Below are 17610 nucleotides of genomic sequence, written 5' to 3' on the forward strand. Positions count from 1 at the left end.
CCTAAATCTAGTTACGTCTTAAAGGCTTTTTAGACGCATAAAAAGCGTCTAACTTGTTGGTGCTGGACGAGTAAGAAACGTCTTAGACATAATCAATTCATTTTTTCTTTTTTTTTTTAATGAAATTTGATACAAATCGTATCATCTCTCTGATTCCACACCTTATTAAAGTGTGTATCGAATTTTGTCAAAGACAATTGTCAAGAGAGATGGTCAATCAATATCGATATATTAATTTTAGAAACTTCCACAAAAAAAAATACTAAAGAAGGATTCGAGTAGTAAAATAAATACCAATCTTAAAAAAGATAATCGAATTTGGGTGGAAATGATCCAATTAAAAAACTTAAATTCGATGCTTTTTGTCCCAAAGAAAATAGAAAATAAAGAATTTGCATGAAGATATTCTAGTGGTTGGGGTAAAATGGTACAGCGTGGAATCCTCAAATATTATATGTCTTGTTCAATTATAATATTTACAACTTGCTCTTCTCCTTCTCCTCTCTCATTTCTTCTTCTTCGTTCTTCTCAACTTGCTTGAATAGTTGAATCACAGTTTCTTCTTGTTGTTGGTGTGGTCTTCTCGTCGCCTGCTTGCTTGCTGTTGGTTGTTTGATGGAACTTGACGATTTGGATCTCAGCGGTTCTTGGCCGTTAGATCAGATAACTTTCTCTTCTAATTTCAAGTCTCCGGTCATCTTCTCTTCTTCCGAACAGCCTTTCTCTCCTCTCTGGTCCTTCTCCGAAGCTGCCGGTGATGTCGGCGCCGGCGATCTTTACGTAGCTTCCTCTCGCTTCACTGATTATTCCCTTATCCTTGCTCCTCCTAGTAAGTTGTCTCCTCTTTAGATTCGAACTTTAGAATCCTATTCGGATAATGTAGTACCAGTATGGACGTGGATATGCTCCTTTGGAATCTTCTTAGTTTCGAATTTTGACGGATTAAGTAAATGTTGCATTGCTTTGATCTTTTAGATTAAGTTGAATTTGGATCTCGATGGCAATGCAGGTTCAGAATCTGATAGCACGACCAAGGAGATTATTATTGATAATCATGCTCCTTCTCCGTTGTATGGTATAATGCCCTCCGAGAATAATAATCCAGATTCTTACTGTGCTATCAAAGCCAAGATGACTCAAGCGCTGAGATACTTCAAGGATTGCTCAGGTTTGGGCGCCTGTTAAAAACCGTGGACGATATGTTCTTACTACTTCAGGACAGCCCTTTGTTCTTGCTCCCAATAGTAACGGCCTTCATCAATACAGGATGGTTTCCTTGACCTATATGTTTTCCCTTGATGGTGAACGCGACGGTGACCTCGGCCTTCCCGGTCGCGTTTTCAGGAAAAAGTTGCCTGAGTGGACTCCCAATGTGCAGTATTACTCCAGCAAAGAGTTCTCCCGCCTTGGTCACGCCTTACACTATAATGTTCAGGGAACCTTGGCTTTGCCTATTTTTGAGAAAGTTTGTAAAGGGCTTGAGGTTTGCTTTTCGTTTCTCCTTTTCTTTGGGGGTTCCTTTATCAGTATCCTTTGATCTTGCGCTGATATGAGCGTTTTCTACATGTGTTGCAGGCTGTGAATCTGAAAACTTCGGAAATATTGAACCACGAGACCACTCAGGTTATCTGCGAGTCCAAATGTCAAATCTCGAGTATTCTTTCAGAAACTTTCAAGAACTGTCTTGAGTTCATTTTGTGCTGTTCCTTGTCGTTTTGATCCCCATTTTCCTTTTGACTTCTCCTATACCAGATCTGCAACGAGGGTCGCCAAAATGCATTGGCTGAGATTTTGGAGATACTCACTGTGGTGTGCGAGACATACAAACTGCCTTTAGCTCAGACATGGGTCCCTTGCAGGCATCGCAGTGTTCTAGCTTTTGGAGGTGGTTTTAAGAAAAGCTGTTCAAGCTTTGATGGGAGCTGTATGGGGAAATTCTGTATGTCTACCAGTGATTTAGCGGTTTATGTTGTGGACGCTCATGTTTGGGGTTTCAGAGACGCTTGTGCGGAACACCATCTGCAGAAGGGACAAGGTGTTGCTGGGAGGGCGTTTCTCTCTGGAAATCTATGCTTCTCTAGGGATGTTACTCGGTTCTGCAAAACCGACTACCCCTTAGTACATTATGCACGCATGTTCAAGTTGACGAGCTGTTTCGCGGTCTGCTTAAAGAGCACCTTCACCGGGGACGATGAGTATGTTCTTGAATTCTTTCTTCCTCCAGCCATCACAGACAAGAGTGAGCAAGATTTTCTGTTGGGCTCTCTGTTTCAGACAATGAAGCAGCACTATTCGAGTCTCAAGGTTGTCTCTGAAACTGAACTCTGCGAAAACGAAATATCTCTTGAAGTCTTGGAAGCTTCAGAAGACGGAATGGTTTACTCGAAATATGAACCTATCAGGATACATCATCCAGCACCAATCTCTAAGGATTATCTTGAGCTCAACGCCCCCGAACAGAAGCTGAGCTTAAACTCTGATCTTATAGCTGATGGGTTTGAGAGGTTCCAAACGCTTGAACCTTTATCGGAGGCCAAAACAGTGAAAAAATCAGAAAGGAAGCGTGGTAAAACCGAGAAAACAATCAGTATAGAAGTGCTTCAACAATATTTTGCTGGTAGTCTAAAAGACGCAGCAAAGAGCCTCGGTGGTATGCTCTTAACTTTGTCTATTGATTTTTGTAATTGTTGATGGCAAACTAAAAGAACTTTGTGCTTTCTTTTTCCTGTTTGCCCAACAACAATGAAACGCATTTGTCGACAACACGGGATCTCACGGTGGCCATCTTGCAAAATCAACAAGGTGAACCGATCTCTAACACGACTTAAACATGTTATAGACTCTGTTCAAGGTGCTGATGGATCACTCAATTTGACCTCCCTCTCCCCTCGCCCTTGGTCTCACCAAATATCTCCAACCGAAAACCAACCACCAAAGAACTTCCCTCCAGCTTCTACATCTCCTCCAAGTTATCTCCAAGATGTCAAGATTGAAAACAGAGATGCAGAAGACGGTGCAGGTTCATCAAAATCGCGTGCTTCTTGCAAAGGTAAAAGTAAAAGCATTTCATCATCTACATGTATTCTACTGCAAAATCTCAAGATCCGTCACCATTGTTCTCATACTGTCTCGTGTTCCACAGTGGGTCCTATATGCGAGACGCGTTTTCGGCTTCCAACACACAATTAAGAACCAGCCAGGCAGACGGCCTTGGACGATTCGGACAGTAGCTCTAAAAACATAGCTAATTTTTGGACACACTTAAGCTGCCAATATACAGCTTCTCCAACAACACTCCACAATAAGCTCGCGAGTATAAAGGCAACGTACAGAGAAGACATCATCAGGTTCAAGATCTCACCGGAGTCGATAAGCATTATGGAACTGAAGCAGCAAGTGGCTAAGAGGCTGAAGCTCGAAATGGCTGCGTTTGAGCTCAAGTATCTAGATGACGACAGCGAATGGGTCTCGGTCTCGTGTGATGCTGACCTCAGTGAGTGCCTTGACACGTCTGCAACGAAAGCAAACACACTGAGGCTCTCAGTACATGACGTGACTCTAAACTTTGGGAGCTCATGCGAAAGCTCAGAGGAAAACATGATGTGCTTATGACAAATTGACAATGCTTCTCTTGTATACAACTTTCTTGTATGGATCTGAGAGTTTTGTTTTCTGGGAAGAGGAGTTTTAGACAGTATTCATTCTTTTGAGATGTATAAAAATGCATACTTCTCCACATATAAATAGATGTTGATTGGAACAATAAAAATAAAAACTATTACTTGCCTATGTATGTGACTTCTGTTAATTACACTTGCAATTACTAATATACTTTAACAAACTCTGAATTGAGCTTAAGGAACAAGATGAAGAATTGATTATGATTCTCATTAATTGTAAACTGTACAGTGTTCAGTGTTCTCTGTTTATATACAGCATAAGCTTAAGCTAACATAAGCCTAATAATAGCTTAAGACTTAATTGGTAAATTAGACACTTTTGCAATAAATAATTTGAAAAGTAGACACTTTTAAAAACAAATTTGAGAAGTAGACACTTTTCTCTTTCCTCTCTTATGGAAAGCTCTATTAGAGAGGGATTTAGAAAATGACATTTTTAACCTTTTGTTTCTTTCTTTATGTATCCATATAAAGACAAATTGGTTTTTAAATTTGAGAATAATAAAAATCAGTTCAATAATAAATGTATGTTTTAATAATCCATTTTTAACATTTTGTTTCTTTCTTTATGTATCCACATAAAGACAAATTGGTTTTTAAATTTCAGCCTAATAAAAATCAGCTCAATAACAAAGGAATGTTTTAATAATTGATGAATGTTATACTTTTTATTTTTTTAGACATGACCAAAACAATAACCTAAATTAACAAAATTATCTTTACAAATTAATAAATCCTTTTTAATGGATTTATGTGTTTTGAATTTTAGATGTGTAATTGATTTTTGAGAAATATCCTAAACAACACTAAAACATGTATTATGGATAATTATGTCACACATTTCATAAACTTCCCAAAATATCATTATTAGACACATTACAATATTTTAAATTAATTTTTAGAAATTTTATAAACTTCCCAAAAATTTTAGAATTGTTGTTTTTTTTAGTTTTGAGTTCTCCATTTTATATTTAGGTTATAGTTTTGAAGGAATAAAGTTTAGTATTTATAGTGTAGAGTTTATTTTGAAAATTTATTTAGATGGTACACAAAACCCAGATGGTACACTAAACCCAGATGGTACACTAAACCTAGTTTTGGTACACTCAACCCAGATAGTACACCAGAATAACAGTATTTCACATATTAAATTATTTTAAATTTGTTTTTAGATTTTTTTTTAGTTTTGTATTCTCTATTTTACATTTAGGTTATAGTTTTGAAGGGATAAAGTTTATTATTTAGAGTGTAGTGTTTATTTTTGAAAAATTATTTAAATGGTACACCAAACCCAAGATGGTACACCCAACCCAGATTGTACACCATAATTACAATATTTCACACAATACAATATTTTAAAGTTAGTTTTTAGATTTTTTTAGGTTTAAGTTCTCTATTATACATTTAGGGTATAGTTTTGAAGGGATAGAGTTTGGTGTATAGATTGTAGGGTTTTTATTTTGAAAAACTAATTAGATAGTACACTAAACCAATATGGTACACCAAACCTAGATGATAAACCAAATCTAAATGGTAAACTAAACCCAGATGGTACACCAAATCCAGATGGTATATTAGATCTAGATGATACACCACATTCAAATGGTACACCAGACCCAAATGGAATACCATATTCAGATGGTAAACCAGATTCAGATGGTACACCAGACATAAATGATACACCAGAGTCAGATGGTACACCATAGTCAAGTGGTACACCAGCCGTCTTTTGATTCTTGGATTTCCAAGATATCAATGAAGTGCCCAAGAAGACACAATAACCAGAAACAGAACGTCGTGAATCACGACAAGCTCCCCAGCTAGCATATGCAAAGGCATTCAAGCAATTCTCTGTAACGGCAGAGTAAAACAAACCAAGTCCCGGATTACCTTTGATATACTTCAAGATTCTATGTGCTGCATGTAGATGAACATCAGTAGGAGCCTGAAGAAATTGACTGAGCTTATGGACAACATAAGTAATATCCGGTCTTGTGAGTGTCAAATACAAAAGCCTGCCAATCAATTCACGATATGAAGTCACAGACGCCAAAGGTACACCAGTCTCCTGAGTAAGATTGACATATGGATCCATCGGTACATCATTTGGTTTGCAAGCAAGAAGACCTGTATTCTCCAACTAATCCAATGCGTATTTCCGCTGACAAACAGAGATGCCTTTAGATGAGCGAGCAATCTCCAGGCCAAGGAAGAATCTTAATTGACCAAGGTCCCTGATCTTGAAAGCTTTATGCAGCACACTCTTTATAGCAGCTAAATCCTCATCATTGCTACTCGCTATGGCAATATCATCAACATAAACAAGGAGAATAGTAATTCCTCTCTTGGTAAATTTGATGAATAAAGCTGTATCAGATGGACACTGGAGAAAACCATCATTAAGCAACACAGAGGTAATCAGTTTGTTCCATTGCCTAGACGTCTGTTTAAGTCCATAGATGGATTTACGAAGTCTGCAAACAGGGTTAGGAGGAAGAACCTCATCGGGACCTGGAGTATAGCCTTGAGGAAGGCTCATATAGATCTCCTCTTCCAAGTCACTGTGTAAAAAATCATTCAAGACATCCATTTGAGCAAGTGACCATCCCTCTTTAGCCGTTAACCCAACATTAGCTTCACACTAGTCAACTTAACAACAGGGGAGAACGTCTCGATATAGTCAACACCTGCGACCTGTGTGTAGCCTTTCGCCACCAAACAAGCCTTATAACGCTCAACAGATCCATCAGAATGGTACTTAATAGTCCAAACCCACTTGCAACCAACCACATTCTTACCAAGAGGAAGAGAAACAACATCCCAAGTATGATTCTGTTTCATAGCCGTAAGTTCGTCATTCGCAGCACCAGTCCATTTTTCACAAGCCATGGCTTGTTGAAACGTTTTCGGTTATGTCTCTTGAGAATATGTAAGAAGATTGGCACAAAAATGGGTGGAAAGTTTATCATAGGTCAAAACAGAGGAAAGAGGATAAGGTGTGGTGTGATTCGAAGGTAAAGATGGAGAAATTTGTGCAAGTGCATAGTGATACTCGGATAAGTAACTAGGAGCCTTAGTTTGACGCTGTGAGCGCCTAGAATGTTGAGATGGCAATGCTTCAACAAACACTACATGATTACTTTGTCGAGTAGTAGAATGAGATGATGCATGAGGTGGAGACAATAAGGGTGGATCAGATGATGATGATGAATGAGTGTTAGAAGGAACAAATGCAGTGGAGGATGACAAAGGAAAAGAATGATCATGAATGGGGGAAGGATCAGGAGATGGAACAGGGGATACAATGTGCTTGGAAAAAATCAGGAATGATCAAAGATGCAGTTTTATATGGAACAACAGTTTCATGGAAAATGACATTCCTAGTAATCGAGATGCAATTAGTAGCCAAATCAAGCACTTTGTAACTCTTATAGCCTGGTGGATAGCCTAAGAAAATAGAAAAAGTAGCCCTAGGAGTGAATTTATGTCTATCCTTTTGTAAAGTACTAGCATAACACAAGCAACCAAAAGTCCTAAGCAAAGAGTAATCTGGTTTTCTACTCATCATTTTCTCATAAGGAGACTTATTATCTAATAATGGAGAAGGTGTTCTATTGATCAGAAAGACAGCAGTACTAACACAATAACTCTAATAAGCAAGAGGCACATTCGACTGAAATAATAAAGCTCGAGCAACATTTAAAACATGTTGGTGTTTCCTCTCAACAACTGAATTCTGTTGTGGTGTATATGCACAAGAAAAATAATGGATCATGCCATTTTCTTTTACCAATTCATCAAATGAAAGTTCAGGTGCATTATCACTATGAATAGCTTTTATTTTTGCCTGATATTGAGTAAAAACATGCTGTAAAAACTGTGGAAAAATAGTCCAAACATCACTTTTATTTCTTAAGAAGTAAACCCATGTTGTTCGAGTACAATCATCAACTAAAGTAAGAAAATATCTATAACGTTCAACAGACTCTGTAGAAAAGGGTCCCCCTATATCTAAATGGACAAGAGAACTCATGTTGTAACCCATGTTGTAACTTGTGCACTTGACGGATGTCCAAGGCGATGATGCCAGAGAGTCGCATCAGACGACAAGGATCCACAAAAGAACTCAGAAGAAGAGGACTCAGGAATTTTGAGAGATGATAGGGATTGTAAGTCTAGAATATAAAGATGATGCATGAGATGACCCCTACCAATCATCGAGTCCTGAGAAAACCCCTGAAGAAAACAAAAAGTAGGATAGAAATGAGCGGAACATTGATTATGATGAAGTAAACTACTTACACTAATCAGATTAAAATGAAAATCATGAACATGTAAAACATCATAAAGAACTAATGATGCATACAAATGTATATTTCCAGAATGATGAATGGGCAATTTGATACCATTTGGCAAAGTAACTATAATGCCTGATATAACACGAACATCTTTAAATCTAGACAAATCACAGCAAACATGACTTGTTGCCCCACTATCAATTATCCAAGAACCACTAGGCAATACAGTTTGTAGTGATGAAAGACAATGATAGTGGAAGGTAAGCAAATGATTTTCATATCTCAAGTTAGTAGAAATAGAGAAGACATTACCGGAAGTCGAATTAACAGCCATGACACCTTTTTCAGAGATTGAAATGGAAGACTGAGAAATCGGAGCTAGAGGCTCTGAAGCAGCTACTTGAGCAGACATCTGATTCAATTGGTGAATAAGCCCCTGAACTTGAGACTGAGAGAGTTTAGTAACATCCAAGTTCATTGGAGAAACTGGTGGAGGAGGATAATACAGAAGCTGCCCACTCGGTGTTCCATCAAACACATTAGCAACAGTCCGTTGCATATTAGTCTCAGATGGTTTAGACGTGGATCTTGGAGTTGTGAAAGATTGACCTCGAGGAGCAAAGGAATTAGTAGGTCGATAACCAGAATTATTACCACCATTATTGCGACCATTGTTATTATTATAGTGTTTATATCCAGGAGGATAGCCATGGAGACGATAACACTTCTGCACCGTGTGTCCCATCTGATCACAATGAGTACACAATGGCCTGTTACCCCTTGGTCTATAAGAACTGTAAGCACCAGAAAATTCACCAGACTCATACATTGCTCCATCATAAGATCCAATGGTCTGAAAAACTACATTCTCAGCCTTGACAATCGGCTTGACATTCAGCTGCCATTCATCTTGTTGAACCATGTTGAATACTTCATCAATACTTGGAATAGGCTTAAGCATCAATATATACCGCCTAGTTTGATTAAAACCATCATTAAGACCCATCAAAAACTTGGTGACCTTACTCCTTTGTTGCAACCTTTCCCACAAAACCGCTGCATTACACTCACAACGTCCACATGTACAAACATGAATCTCGATATAATTGGTATACTCCTCCCATAATGTGACCAATTCAGTAAAATAAGCACTAACATCCATTGAGCCCTGTTGTAGTGATCCTAGAAGTTGTTCTATCTCAAAAACACGCGGTGCATCATCTTGTTTAAAACGAGAGATAATGCTCTTCCAAATCGCAGCAGCAGTAGGCATATACAATAAACTCTGCACTATTTTCTTAGAAACCAATCCCATCAACCAAGTACTAACCATATCATTACAACGTGACCAAGAACCATACAGAGGATGATCAGAAGAAAGTTGAGTGATAGTACCGTCGATGAATCCAAGTTTGTTACGTACATTCAATGCCATGCGAACAGATCGTCGCCAAGAATGAAACTCTGTTCCAGTATTGAGGCAATCAGTGACTATCTGGAGCCCAACATGATCGGTACTGTGTAGATACAACGGATTCTCATAAAGATCATTACATAAAGACGAATTCGTCGCCAGAGTCGCCGTCGTACCATTTGGAATCGCTGAAGACGAGTGAGACGCCATATCTTGTATCGAATCAAGGAATTAACAAAGAGATCGAGTCGAATAAAGAGAATAACAAGAACCGAGCTCGATTAGGTCAAAGAAAACGAAAAAAAATCAGATCAAGAGAGACACAAACAAAAGACGAATTCTGAGAGGCACTTATGAAGAAGACAACACAGCTGAAATTAGCAAAATCCAAAAGAAATTGAATGAGAACAAGATCAATTCTGAGAGGCACTTATGATCGGAGAGCTCTGATACCATAACACTCTGTCTGTAATAACTTTCATCATCGCTTTACTAGTCAAGCTCTGATACCATAACACTCTGCCTTTGTGTGTTATTCTATCGTGTTTTCATTTTTTATATGTATGTTATTGTAAGCTTTTTTAATATAAATATCGATACTAAAAAAAAAACTCTTTATTTTTGCATTTTAAGATAAAGGTACAAGGAGTAAACTAGATATTATTACACTTCATTGCCACTGGACTCTCCAATTAAACAAAGGTGTTCGGAGATGACACATCATTGACTTGTTCCAATGCATCATTGGATCAAATCCAGTCACAACCTGACCTGGCTTTTGATGGTTTACACTCTGGTTTTGGCATTGATCTATTGAAAACTCAACAAGAAGGGATATTAGAAATTTTACATATCGCAGAAGTGGCGGCTGACTACAAGGAGTCAATAAGTATGGAGACAAAACCCTTCGTATATCAAAATTTTGATAGAGTGCTTCTTAGAGAGCACAATTTACAGAAAAAAGCTGCAACAGGTGAAGGATTCAAAATCTTGGAAGTGCAAATATAAACTGCAGAAGGTTCCTATACATAAGATGTGTGTCCGAGCCATTTTTCAGCCCATCAATGGGTATGAGGTCTCGACTGTGGTTCAGAGAAATGATCAACAAGGTGTTCCTCATTTAACAGCTTCCTTCCAAATAGAGTATTTGATAATTGGACTCGCAAAGATGAAGAAACAACAATTTCCAAATCTGCATTTCATGAAGCAAGTCCACATGTTTCAGTTTCTACGGAAAATGAAAACAGTTACTGGTTCGTACTTGAGAATTGATTTCAAGGACATGTTACATATTCTCATTGGTGTGGTACAGTTCCAAGTGTGGCACAAATGGAGATTTAAACAATGCCAAACAAAGATGGTTTTGAAGTTTCATGTGATTTGTGTGAGAAAGGTTGCCTTTTGGTAGACGTTTCCTCTGTTAATCTTTCTTCTTTTCTGCAACTGGGATGAAATGTGATAACACAAGAGGACACACCTGAAGGAGGACCATCTAATCTGCGCCGATCAAACAGGCTTAACACCAACTGTATGGAAAAGATGGCTAACACTGATGCATCCCCAAATGAAACTCGAAAACGCAAAAGGGTAGAGGATCATTCCATATTAACTAGAAGTGAGTCAGCGGGTGACATTGAAGGTGGAGAGGATGTTCAGTTTCTAGGGACACAGGTTAGGGAAGGTGGAGAGGGTGTACAGAGTCTATGGAATGAAGGAAATGCGCAAAGCCCCGGTACATTTGATCAGTATGATGATTATGGAGATGCTCTGAAGATCACTCAAGAAGATGATTTGATGCAGGAAATTAACGACTCTGTAAGTGTTGTTACGTTCTTACATCCCATTCCCATATTTTTATCTGATTCCTCTCTGTCTCCCTTTACATCTCACATCTCACTTATGATTATAATTATATATTCAATTTCTTTTAGGATCACTGTCCAAATTGTGTGAAGACGAAAGAATCAATGATGAGAGAGATAGATAATCTTAAACTGAGTCTTCAATTGTACCAAGGACATAGCCTGAATCATTTAAACTACGACGAGCTCCTTCGTTTTGAGATCCAACTTGAATCTTCTCTGCATAATGCTCGAGCTCGTAAGGTATATAATATACACGCTCTATATACATACATTTCATTGTTCAAACGACTCATATACAACATGTATTTTGATGAACAACAGTTTTATAAAACATACACATATCCCAACTTTTACAATTTCAATGGTTCATGTTTCTTGTTTATTAATTATGTAGTTTGAGTTCATGCGGCAGCAGCAACAAACAGACAAGTATAAGGGAAAGGGAAATGTGAGTTCTCTTGCCAATGGTTTATAATCTGATGATAGCTAAAATAAAAATTAAGTTTTTAAGCTTTAGAATAGAATGTATGACCATTTTTTAACTATTGGTATAACTGTTCATTAGGAAATACTCATGGATGAAGGAAGCACACAGTTATCCAATCCGGTACGTGCCTTGGAGTGTCAAAGGCAAGGAGATGATGACATCATGCACCGGCAAGTGAAGAAGGAGTTCCCTTGTTTAGTTTATATAGTGTTAGACTAATCAATCTACCGATTTCCGGTTGAGCTTCTTTTGGTCTGATTGGTTCGGTTAAATTGGACCATCTTGGTTTAGAATTATATGACAAGGTATATAAAAAAGAACATGAATTAAGTGGTGAGGGTATAAATTAAGAAGACCTTCTTCTTCGTTGAACGAGAAAAGTACCGGACTAGTTACAGGTAAACGTGTATATATATATATATATATATGTTTTCGAAGTAGTATTAATTCGTGAAGAATATATCTTTTTTGGGTAACATTTGTTGGATAATTTCTAACTTGAAGAAGAAGTTATCTGCTAGGAAGTTGCCAAAAGAGATAGAATAGAAAAAAAAAAAGTTCCAAAATCAATAAGTTGTATAATGTTAATTCTAATAGGTTTAGGAGGATATAAATATAATAGTCTTCTGTAAAACTTGAGAGAGATTTAGTTTTGAGAAGTTTCTAAATCAATAAGAGAGGTGTTCTTATTTTTCAAGTTCTTTAATTCTTAGAACATTAAGCGTTCATTGAGTTTGGATAATTGGATGTCGTTTGCTTCCTTTCTGTTTGTGAGTGATATGTACCTCGTTAGGGTTTTGCTTGTTGCGTAGGAATATTTTTGTTTGGTTCCTGAGGAAAACAGAAACTGAGAGTCTCTTATATCTTGTTTTCCTTTTTCGACGTTTTCAGGGTTGATAGGGAAATTTGTGGAGGAATTTTGGAAAGGGTTAGCTCTCAAATCTCAGTCATGGATCAGTTACCTGAAGAATTGCTCTTGAGAATATTGTCGTTTCTGCCTACAATGAAAGATGTTGTGGCCACAATGGTTTTGTCAAAACAATGGAAGTCTCTTTGGATGTTTGTGCCAGAACTGGTATACGATGATAGCTATCAATCCATTGATTATGAAAGATTTTCCCGCTTTGTAGACAGGTCTTTGTTTCTGCACGAGGCTCCAGTTATAGAAACTTTGTATTTCAAACTTGGTCAAACATGTGGTGCTGAAGATATTAGAGTCTGGATTAGAGCTGCAGAAAAGTTTTCTGTGCGTGAACTGCATATCAAGTTCGTCAGCCCTTCTGATGCATCTCCAACCATACTTCCGAGGAGCTTGTACACACGGTGCAGAATGCTTGTTACCTTGATACTAGTTGAGGCGGTTCTTGTGGACGATGTTAATTGTCCAATTTCTTTCCCTTCCCTCAAGTTATTGCATCTTGTATACTTGACGTATCCAGGTGGTGATGAATTTGTCAACAAGCTTTTATCAAGTTGTCCTGTGCTTGAAAAATTGGTTGTGATGCAGTTTCCTGGTGATAATGTGACTATTTTCACCATTAGAGTGCCTTCTCTAAAGCATCTACGGATGCTGAAACCATTACAACATTATAGTGATAATGCACATGGTTTTGTGATAGATGTTCCTTCTTTGGAGACGTTGGAAATAGTTGATTATACGGATGGGTTTTGTGTCATTGAGAATGAAATGCCTAATATTGTAAGAGCATCTATTGACTGTAATCAGACTCATCGTGGGAGGATTATTCTGAGTTCTATAATTATGTCAGTCAAGTGTCTCTTTTTATGTTTACCAACCTCAGAGGTATTTTCTTCTTAATTGCAAGTTGTGGTTTCTATCATTCTGCCATCTGCACGATTGGAAATAGTTAGTATTCTTGCGATCAGGTCTCTAGTCACTAACCTTTCTTGTACTTATTTTGTCTTGTATGCATGCAGGATGCATATCATGTTGGTAGTATCTTCCACCATCTTGTAGAGTTAACGCTATGCACATGTGATGAGCAGTGGTTGAACCTACTTCTTCGTTTGCTTGGAGATTCCCCTAAATTACGATCTCTCAGACTTATTCAGGTACATAAGTAAATCTCAACCCAACTCATTCAGTGTCTTTGACCAGGTTATTTTCCAATTCATTGTCTAATGTACTGTTTATATCAGCACCATGAAGAACCGAGCCCCTGCTGGATTAAACCGAGCCCCTGCTGGATTAAACCGAGTTCAGTTCCTAAATGTTTGTTATCGAGTTTTGAAACTCTAGAATGTAGAGACTATGAAGGAAAAGAAGAAGAGAAAGAACTGCTAGGATATATCTTAAGAAACGGAAGCTGTTTAAAAAAGGTAACTGTGTCCTCCACATCCACTGACAGCGAGAAGAAACTTGAGATGATCAAGGAGGAGTTATTGTCCATCAGGCGTTCACCTACCTGTCAGCTTGTATTTAACTGAAGCTACAGTAAAACATGTCATTACAACGTTGGTTCATGTTTGGTCTGGATGTTAGATTACTTTGATATTATTTCCTTTTCCAAATTTAGCTCTTTGAATTTCTCATTTTCTTTTTGCCTAAGTCTCTGCGTACTCTAAAAAAAAAAAAAACACTAGTAGAAATTTCTCGTATAGACATGGAAAATTAAGTGACTAAGGCTATATTTTCGTGACTATGTGACCGCACAGACACGGAAAGACACGGAAAAAAGTTGTGTCTATACGATCGTGACCTAAAAATTTTTGTGTCTTTTCGTGACATAATAGCCACGGTTTTGGCACGAGTAATTCGCTACTAGCTTTAGCCACAGATAATCTGCGGCATTCTCATATAGTTTTAATAAAAAAAAAAAAAAAATTGGCGATTACAGAAAATTAAAAATATCACAATGATTTGTTTATTAAATTGTGAAAATGATTTTAATTATACAAAACAAAATTGAAATAGAAAATAAAAAATGCTTCAACTGAGAAAGACATTTGCTCTCCGCCGCTCTTCCCCGCCACCTTTCTGCCGCTCTCCTTTTGTCACTGATTCTTCTCTATATGCATTTCCCTCTTTGGATCCTAAGAAATGAAACAAAATCCAATTGTTTTTGTTGATTTTAGAAGTAAATACAAGAGATTTACCTTTTAGACATCGAACGGCGACGAGATCTGAAAAGAAATGGTCGGATATAATGGTCAGATCTGAAAAAAATCAGATCTGAAACAGAGGAAAAAAGAGATTTACCTTTGAGAGGGTTGATTCCAAGCCGAAGATGATAGGCTGAGAATTCCCTTAGCGTTCATGAAGAAGAAGTTGAGGACTAAGGGGAGAAGAGCTAGACAATGGGAGAAGAAGCAGGTCAATGAAAGTGGCTAAAGTCAGACTTAAGGAAGAGAAGCTTCAGAGTGAAGAAGAGGGTTCACTTGTTATGTTATTTCAATGCACTGTCGTTTTAATATTATAAGTGTGTATTTAAGTGGAACCTGAAACAGTAGGGTTTCCTATCTTATGAATCAAGTATTAATCTCTTAATCCTGCCTCTTTCTATCCTTCTATCTCTTCTCTTACCTTATCTCTAATCATTTCTATTTCCTATCTCTTCAAGTTAAGTCCCGACTTAACATTTGGTGCTTTCATTGAGAGACGATGGCTTCCACACCAGATCCACGACAAGGCTCTTCGGAACTCGAGTCTAGGGTGGTGGCGGAGACACCACAACCGAACGAATCAGCCGACCAACGCGAAGCTCGCCGCGACAGGGAGATGTCGATGTTGTGGGAAGTGGTTCACAACATCAACGCTCAGCTCCAGGCGATTTCACTCAACCGCAGCAGCACTCCACCGGGGTTCAGCACTCCGGCGACTGGGGTTCTTCCTCAGACCCCAGTGACAGCTTCGGGAAGTGGAGAGCAAGGTCGACCAGAGAAGGCTTTACCACTAGCGAACCCTAGATCTACTGAAGGGGTCTTAACAGCTCCAACGGTGGTTCCTGCTACGACAGTGGTGACGCGGTTGGCAAATCCACAACATCGGGTGGAGATTCCTGCCGAGGGTTTGTTACCAACTCCGACGGCGGTTCAGAGGTGGGAATACCAACAAAACAGGGGAGGTTGGCCTCGCAAACGAGTCGATCTGCCGCTTTTTGAAGGTCAGAACGCAGACGATTGGTTGTTTCGAATGGAAAAGGGGTTCTTTATGAACAACACACCTGAATATGAGAAGTTGGATGAAGCAGTCGCGTGTCTTACTGGGTCGGGAGTCACTTGGTGGAGAAACTCAGAGGACAGGATGCGGATTACAACTTGGAAGGATTTCCAGGACCGGTTTAAGGAGAGGTTTAAACCCAGCAGAGGTTGTTCTGCTATGGATCGTTTGCTCACCATTTGTCAACAGGGAACTGTCGATGAGTACCGTGATCGGTTTGACGAACTGACGGTGGAGCTCCCACATGTGACTGATGACGTGTTTGAGGCAGCTTTTCTGAGGGGGCTTAAGAAATACTTGCGAGACCCAGTCATTCGGAGTAGACCTAAGGACATGAACGCTATTGTTGATATGGCTCGGTTGGTGGAGTTTCAGGAAGGAGAGAACAGCAGCGCTCAAAACCGAACTTTCTCACGTCCTGCGGTGAACCACTCCTACTCTCACCAAGCGCAATCACCCAGGAAGCCAGTGGAGACAGTGAGGGTGGCGAGTAAACCGTCTGCGGGAAGCGGGTACAACCCCTGTCGACACTGTGGAGATCGTTGGTTTAGTGGGCACAAGTGCAGACAACCGAGACTTAAGTGCGTGGAAGTTGAGGAAGAAGATGACTCATTTGGTTTGGAGGAGAAGAAACCCGAAGAACTTGCCATGGAACAAGACGATGATCAGGAGCTGGTGACAGAAAACTTGGGATCCATGGGAGGCTTTTCGGGTGAGCAGTCCATGCGAATGAGAGGTAAGATCAAAGGTAAGTCTGTGGTTGTGATGCTTGATTCAGGGGTCTCTCGAAATTTTATTTCTGATAAGCTAGTACAGGAATTGGAGTTACCAGTTGCAGGCCACCGACGGTTTGGGGTACGTGTAGCAGGAGGTCAGATCCTCAAGGGTAGTGGCAAATGTTCGAGGTTGCTGTTAGAGATCCAAGGAGTGGATATAGTAGAAGATTTTTTGCTATTTGATCTGAAGGATTCGGATGTTATCTTGGGATTTCCGTGGTTGGCTTCTTTGGGGGATACTAGAACGAACTGGGCCATGCTAAGGCTGAGCTGGCAGATTGGAGCAATGTGGGTGACTATTGTAGGGGATCCAGCATTAAGCAAGGCTCAAGTTTCCTTAAACTCAATGGAGAGAATGGTTAAGAGGAAGGGAGTAGCGTACCTATTGGAGCTGACTGCACTATTTGAGAATGAGGAGAGACAGGATGATGAACCCTATGGGCTGGAGATGAGGAGGCTGTTAGATCGATACTAGTCAGTGTTTCAAATGCCACACAAATTACCCCCAATACGGAACCGTGAGCATGCTATCAACTTGAAGGAGGGAGCTGGTCCTGTCAACCTGAGGCCTTACCGGTACTCGTTTGTGCAGAAGAACGAAATAGAGAAGCTGATCCAGGAGATGCTAGAGGCACAAATCATCAGGCCGAGTGTTAGTCCTTACTCAAGTCCGGTGCTGTTGGTCAAGAAGAAGGATGGTGGATGGAGATTTTGCGTAGACTACAGAGCACTGAACACGGTGACGGTACCTGATCGATATCCCATTCCAGTTATTGAAGAACTCCTCGATGAGCTGAACGGAGCAGGAGTGTTCTCTAAATTGGATCTCAAGTATGGATATCACCAGATACGAGTTAAATGCAGTGATGTTGCTAAAACAGCCTTCAAGACTCACCAAGGGCACTATGAG

The 17610-nt window shown here is 39.2% G+C and overlaps 2 protein-coding genes and 1 pseudogene across 4 annotated transcripts; all 3 read left to right on the top strand.

The window, feature by feature from the left end:
* Nucleotides 1-471: 471 nt before the first annotated feature.
* LOC104757431 (protein NLP6-like) lies at nucleotides 472-3775 on the top strand (annotated as a pseudogene). Its single transcript, XR_015587297.1, has 6 exons — nucleotides 472-829; nucleotides 1010-1483; nucleotides 1576-1623; nucleotides 1753-2648; nucleotides 2727-3049; nucleotides 3143-3775. The product of XR_015587297.1 is annotated as a protein NLP6-like (transcript).
* A 3920-nt stretch (nucleotides 3776-7695) lies between these two features.
* LOC104759555 (putative FBD-associated F-box protein At1g32375) lies at nucleotides 7696-14192 on the top strand. Of its 2 annotated transcripts, XM_087493989.1 has the most exons (4): nucleotides 7696-7713; nucleotides 12703-13548; nucleotides 13683-13825; nucleotides 13922-14192. In XM_087493989.1, the coding sequence occupies exons 1-4, from the start codon at nucleotides 7696-7698 to the stop codon at nucleotides 14190-14192; spliced, it is 1278 nt and encodes a 425-aa protein (XP_087350115.1). The 2 variants fall into 2 exon arrangements, with proteins under 2 accessions (XP_087350115.1, XP_087350116.1); XM_087493990.1 differs by lacking the exon at nucleotides 7696-7713 and having other exon boundaries at nucleotides 12691-13548; nucleotides 13683-13817; nucleotides 13905-14192.
* Nucleotides 10426-11963, top strand: LOC147924105 (uncharacterized). The gene is made up of 6 exons (XM_087494954.1): nucleotides 10426-10767; nucleotides 10863-11031; nucleotides 11074-11207; nucleotides 11324-11497; nucleotides 11658-11698; nucleotides 11870-11963. Exons 1-6 carry the CDS (start codon nucleotides 10426-10428, stop codon nucleotides 11961-11963), a joined length of 954 nt encoding a protein of 317 aa, XP_087351080.1.
* Nucleotides 14193-17610: the final 3418 nt, after the last annotated feature.

Source organism: Camelina sativa, chromosome 17 (assembly GCF_030686135.1).
Source record: "Camelina sativa cultivar CO46 ecotype springtype chromosome 17, ASM3068613v1".
Classification (NCBI taxonomy): domain Eukaryota; kingdom Viridiplantae; phylum Streptophyta; class Magnoliopsida; order Brassicales; family Brassicaceae; genus Camelina; species Camelina sativa.

Coding starts and splice junctions, on each gene's coding strand:
- LOC104759555 (XM_087493989.1), top strand. Junction 13,549..13,682: donor TATGTTTACCAACCTCAGAG/GTATTTTCTTCT, acceptor GTATGCATGCAG/GATGCATATCATGTTGGTAG. Junction 13,826..13,921: donor AGACTTATTCAGGTACATAA/GTAAATCTCAAC, acceptor TGAAGAACCGAG/CCCCTGCTGGATTAAACCGA.
- LOC147924105 (XM_087494954.1), top strand. CDS start 10,426: ATGTGTGTCCGAGCCATTTTTCAGCCCATCAATGGGTATGAGGTCTCG. Junction 10,768..10,862: donor AGATGGTTTTGAAGTTTCAT/GTGATTTGTGTG, acceptor ATAACACAAGAG/GACACACCTGAAGGAGGACC. Junction 11,032..11,073: donor GTCAGCGGGTGACATTGAAG/GTGGAGAGGATG, acceptor AGGTTAGGGAAG/GTGGAGAGGGTGTACAGAGT.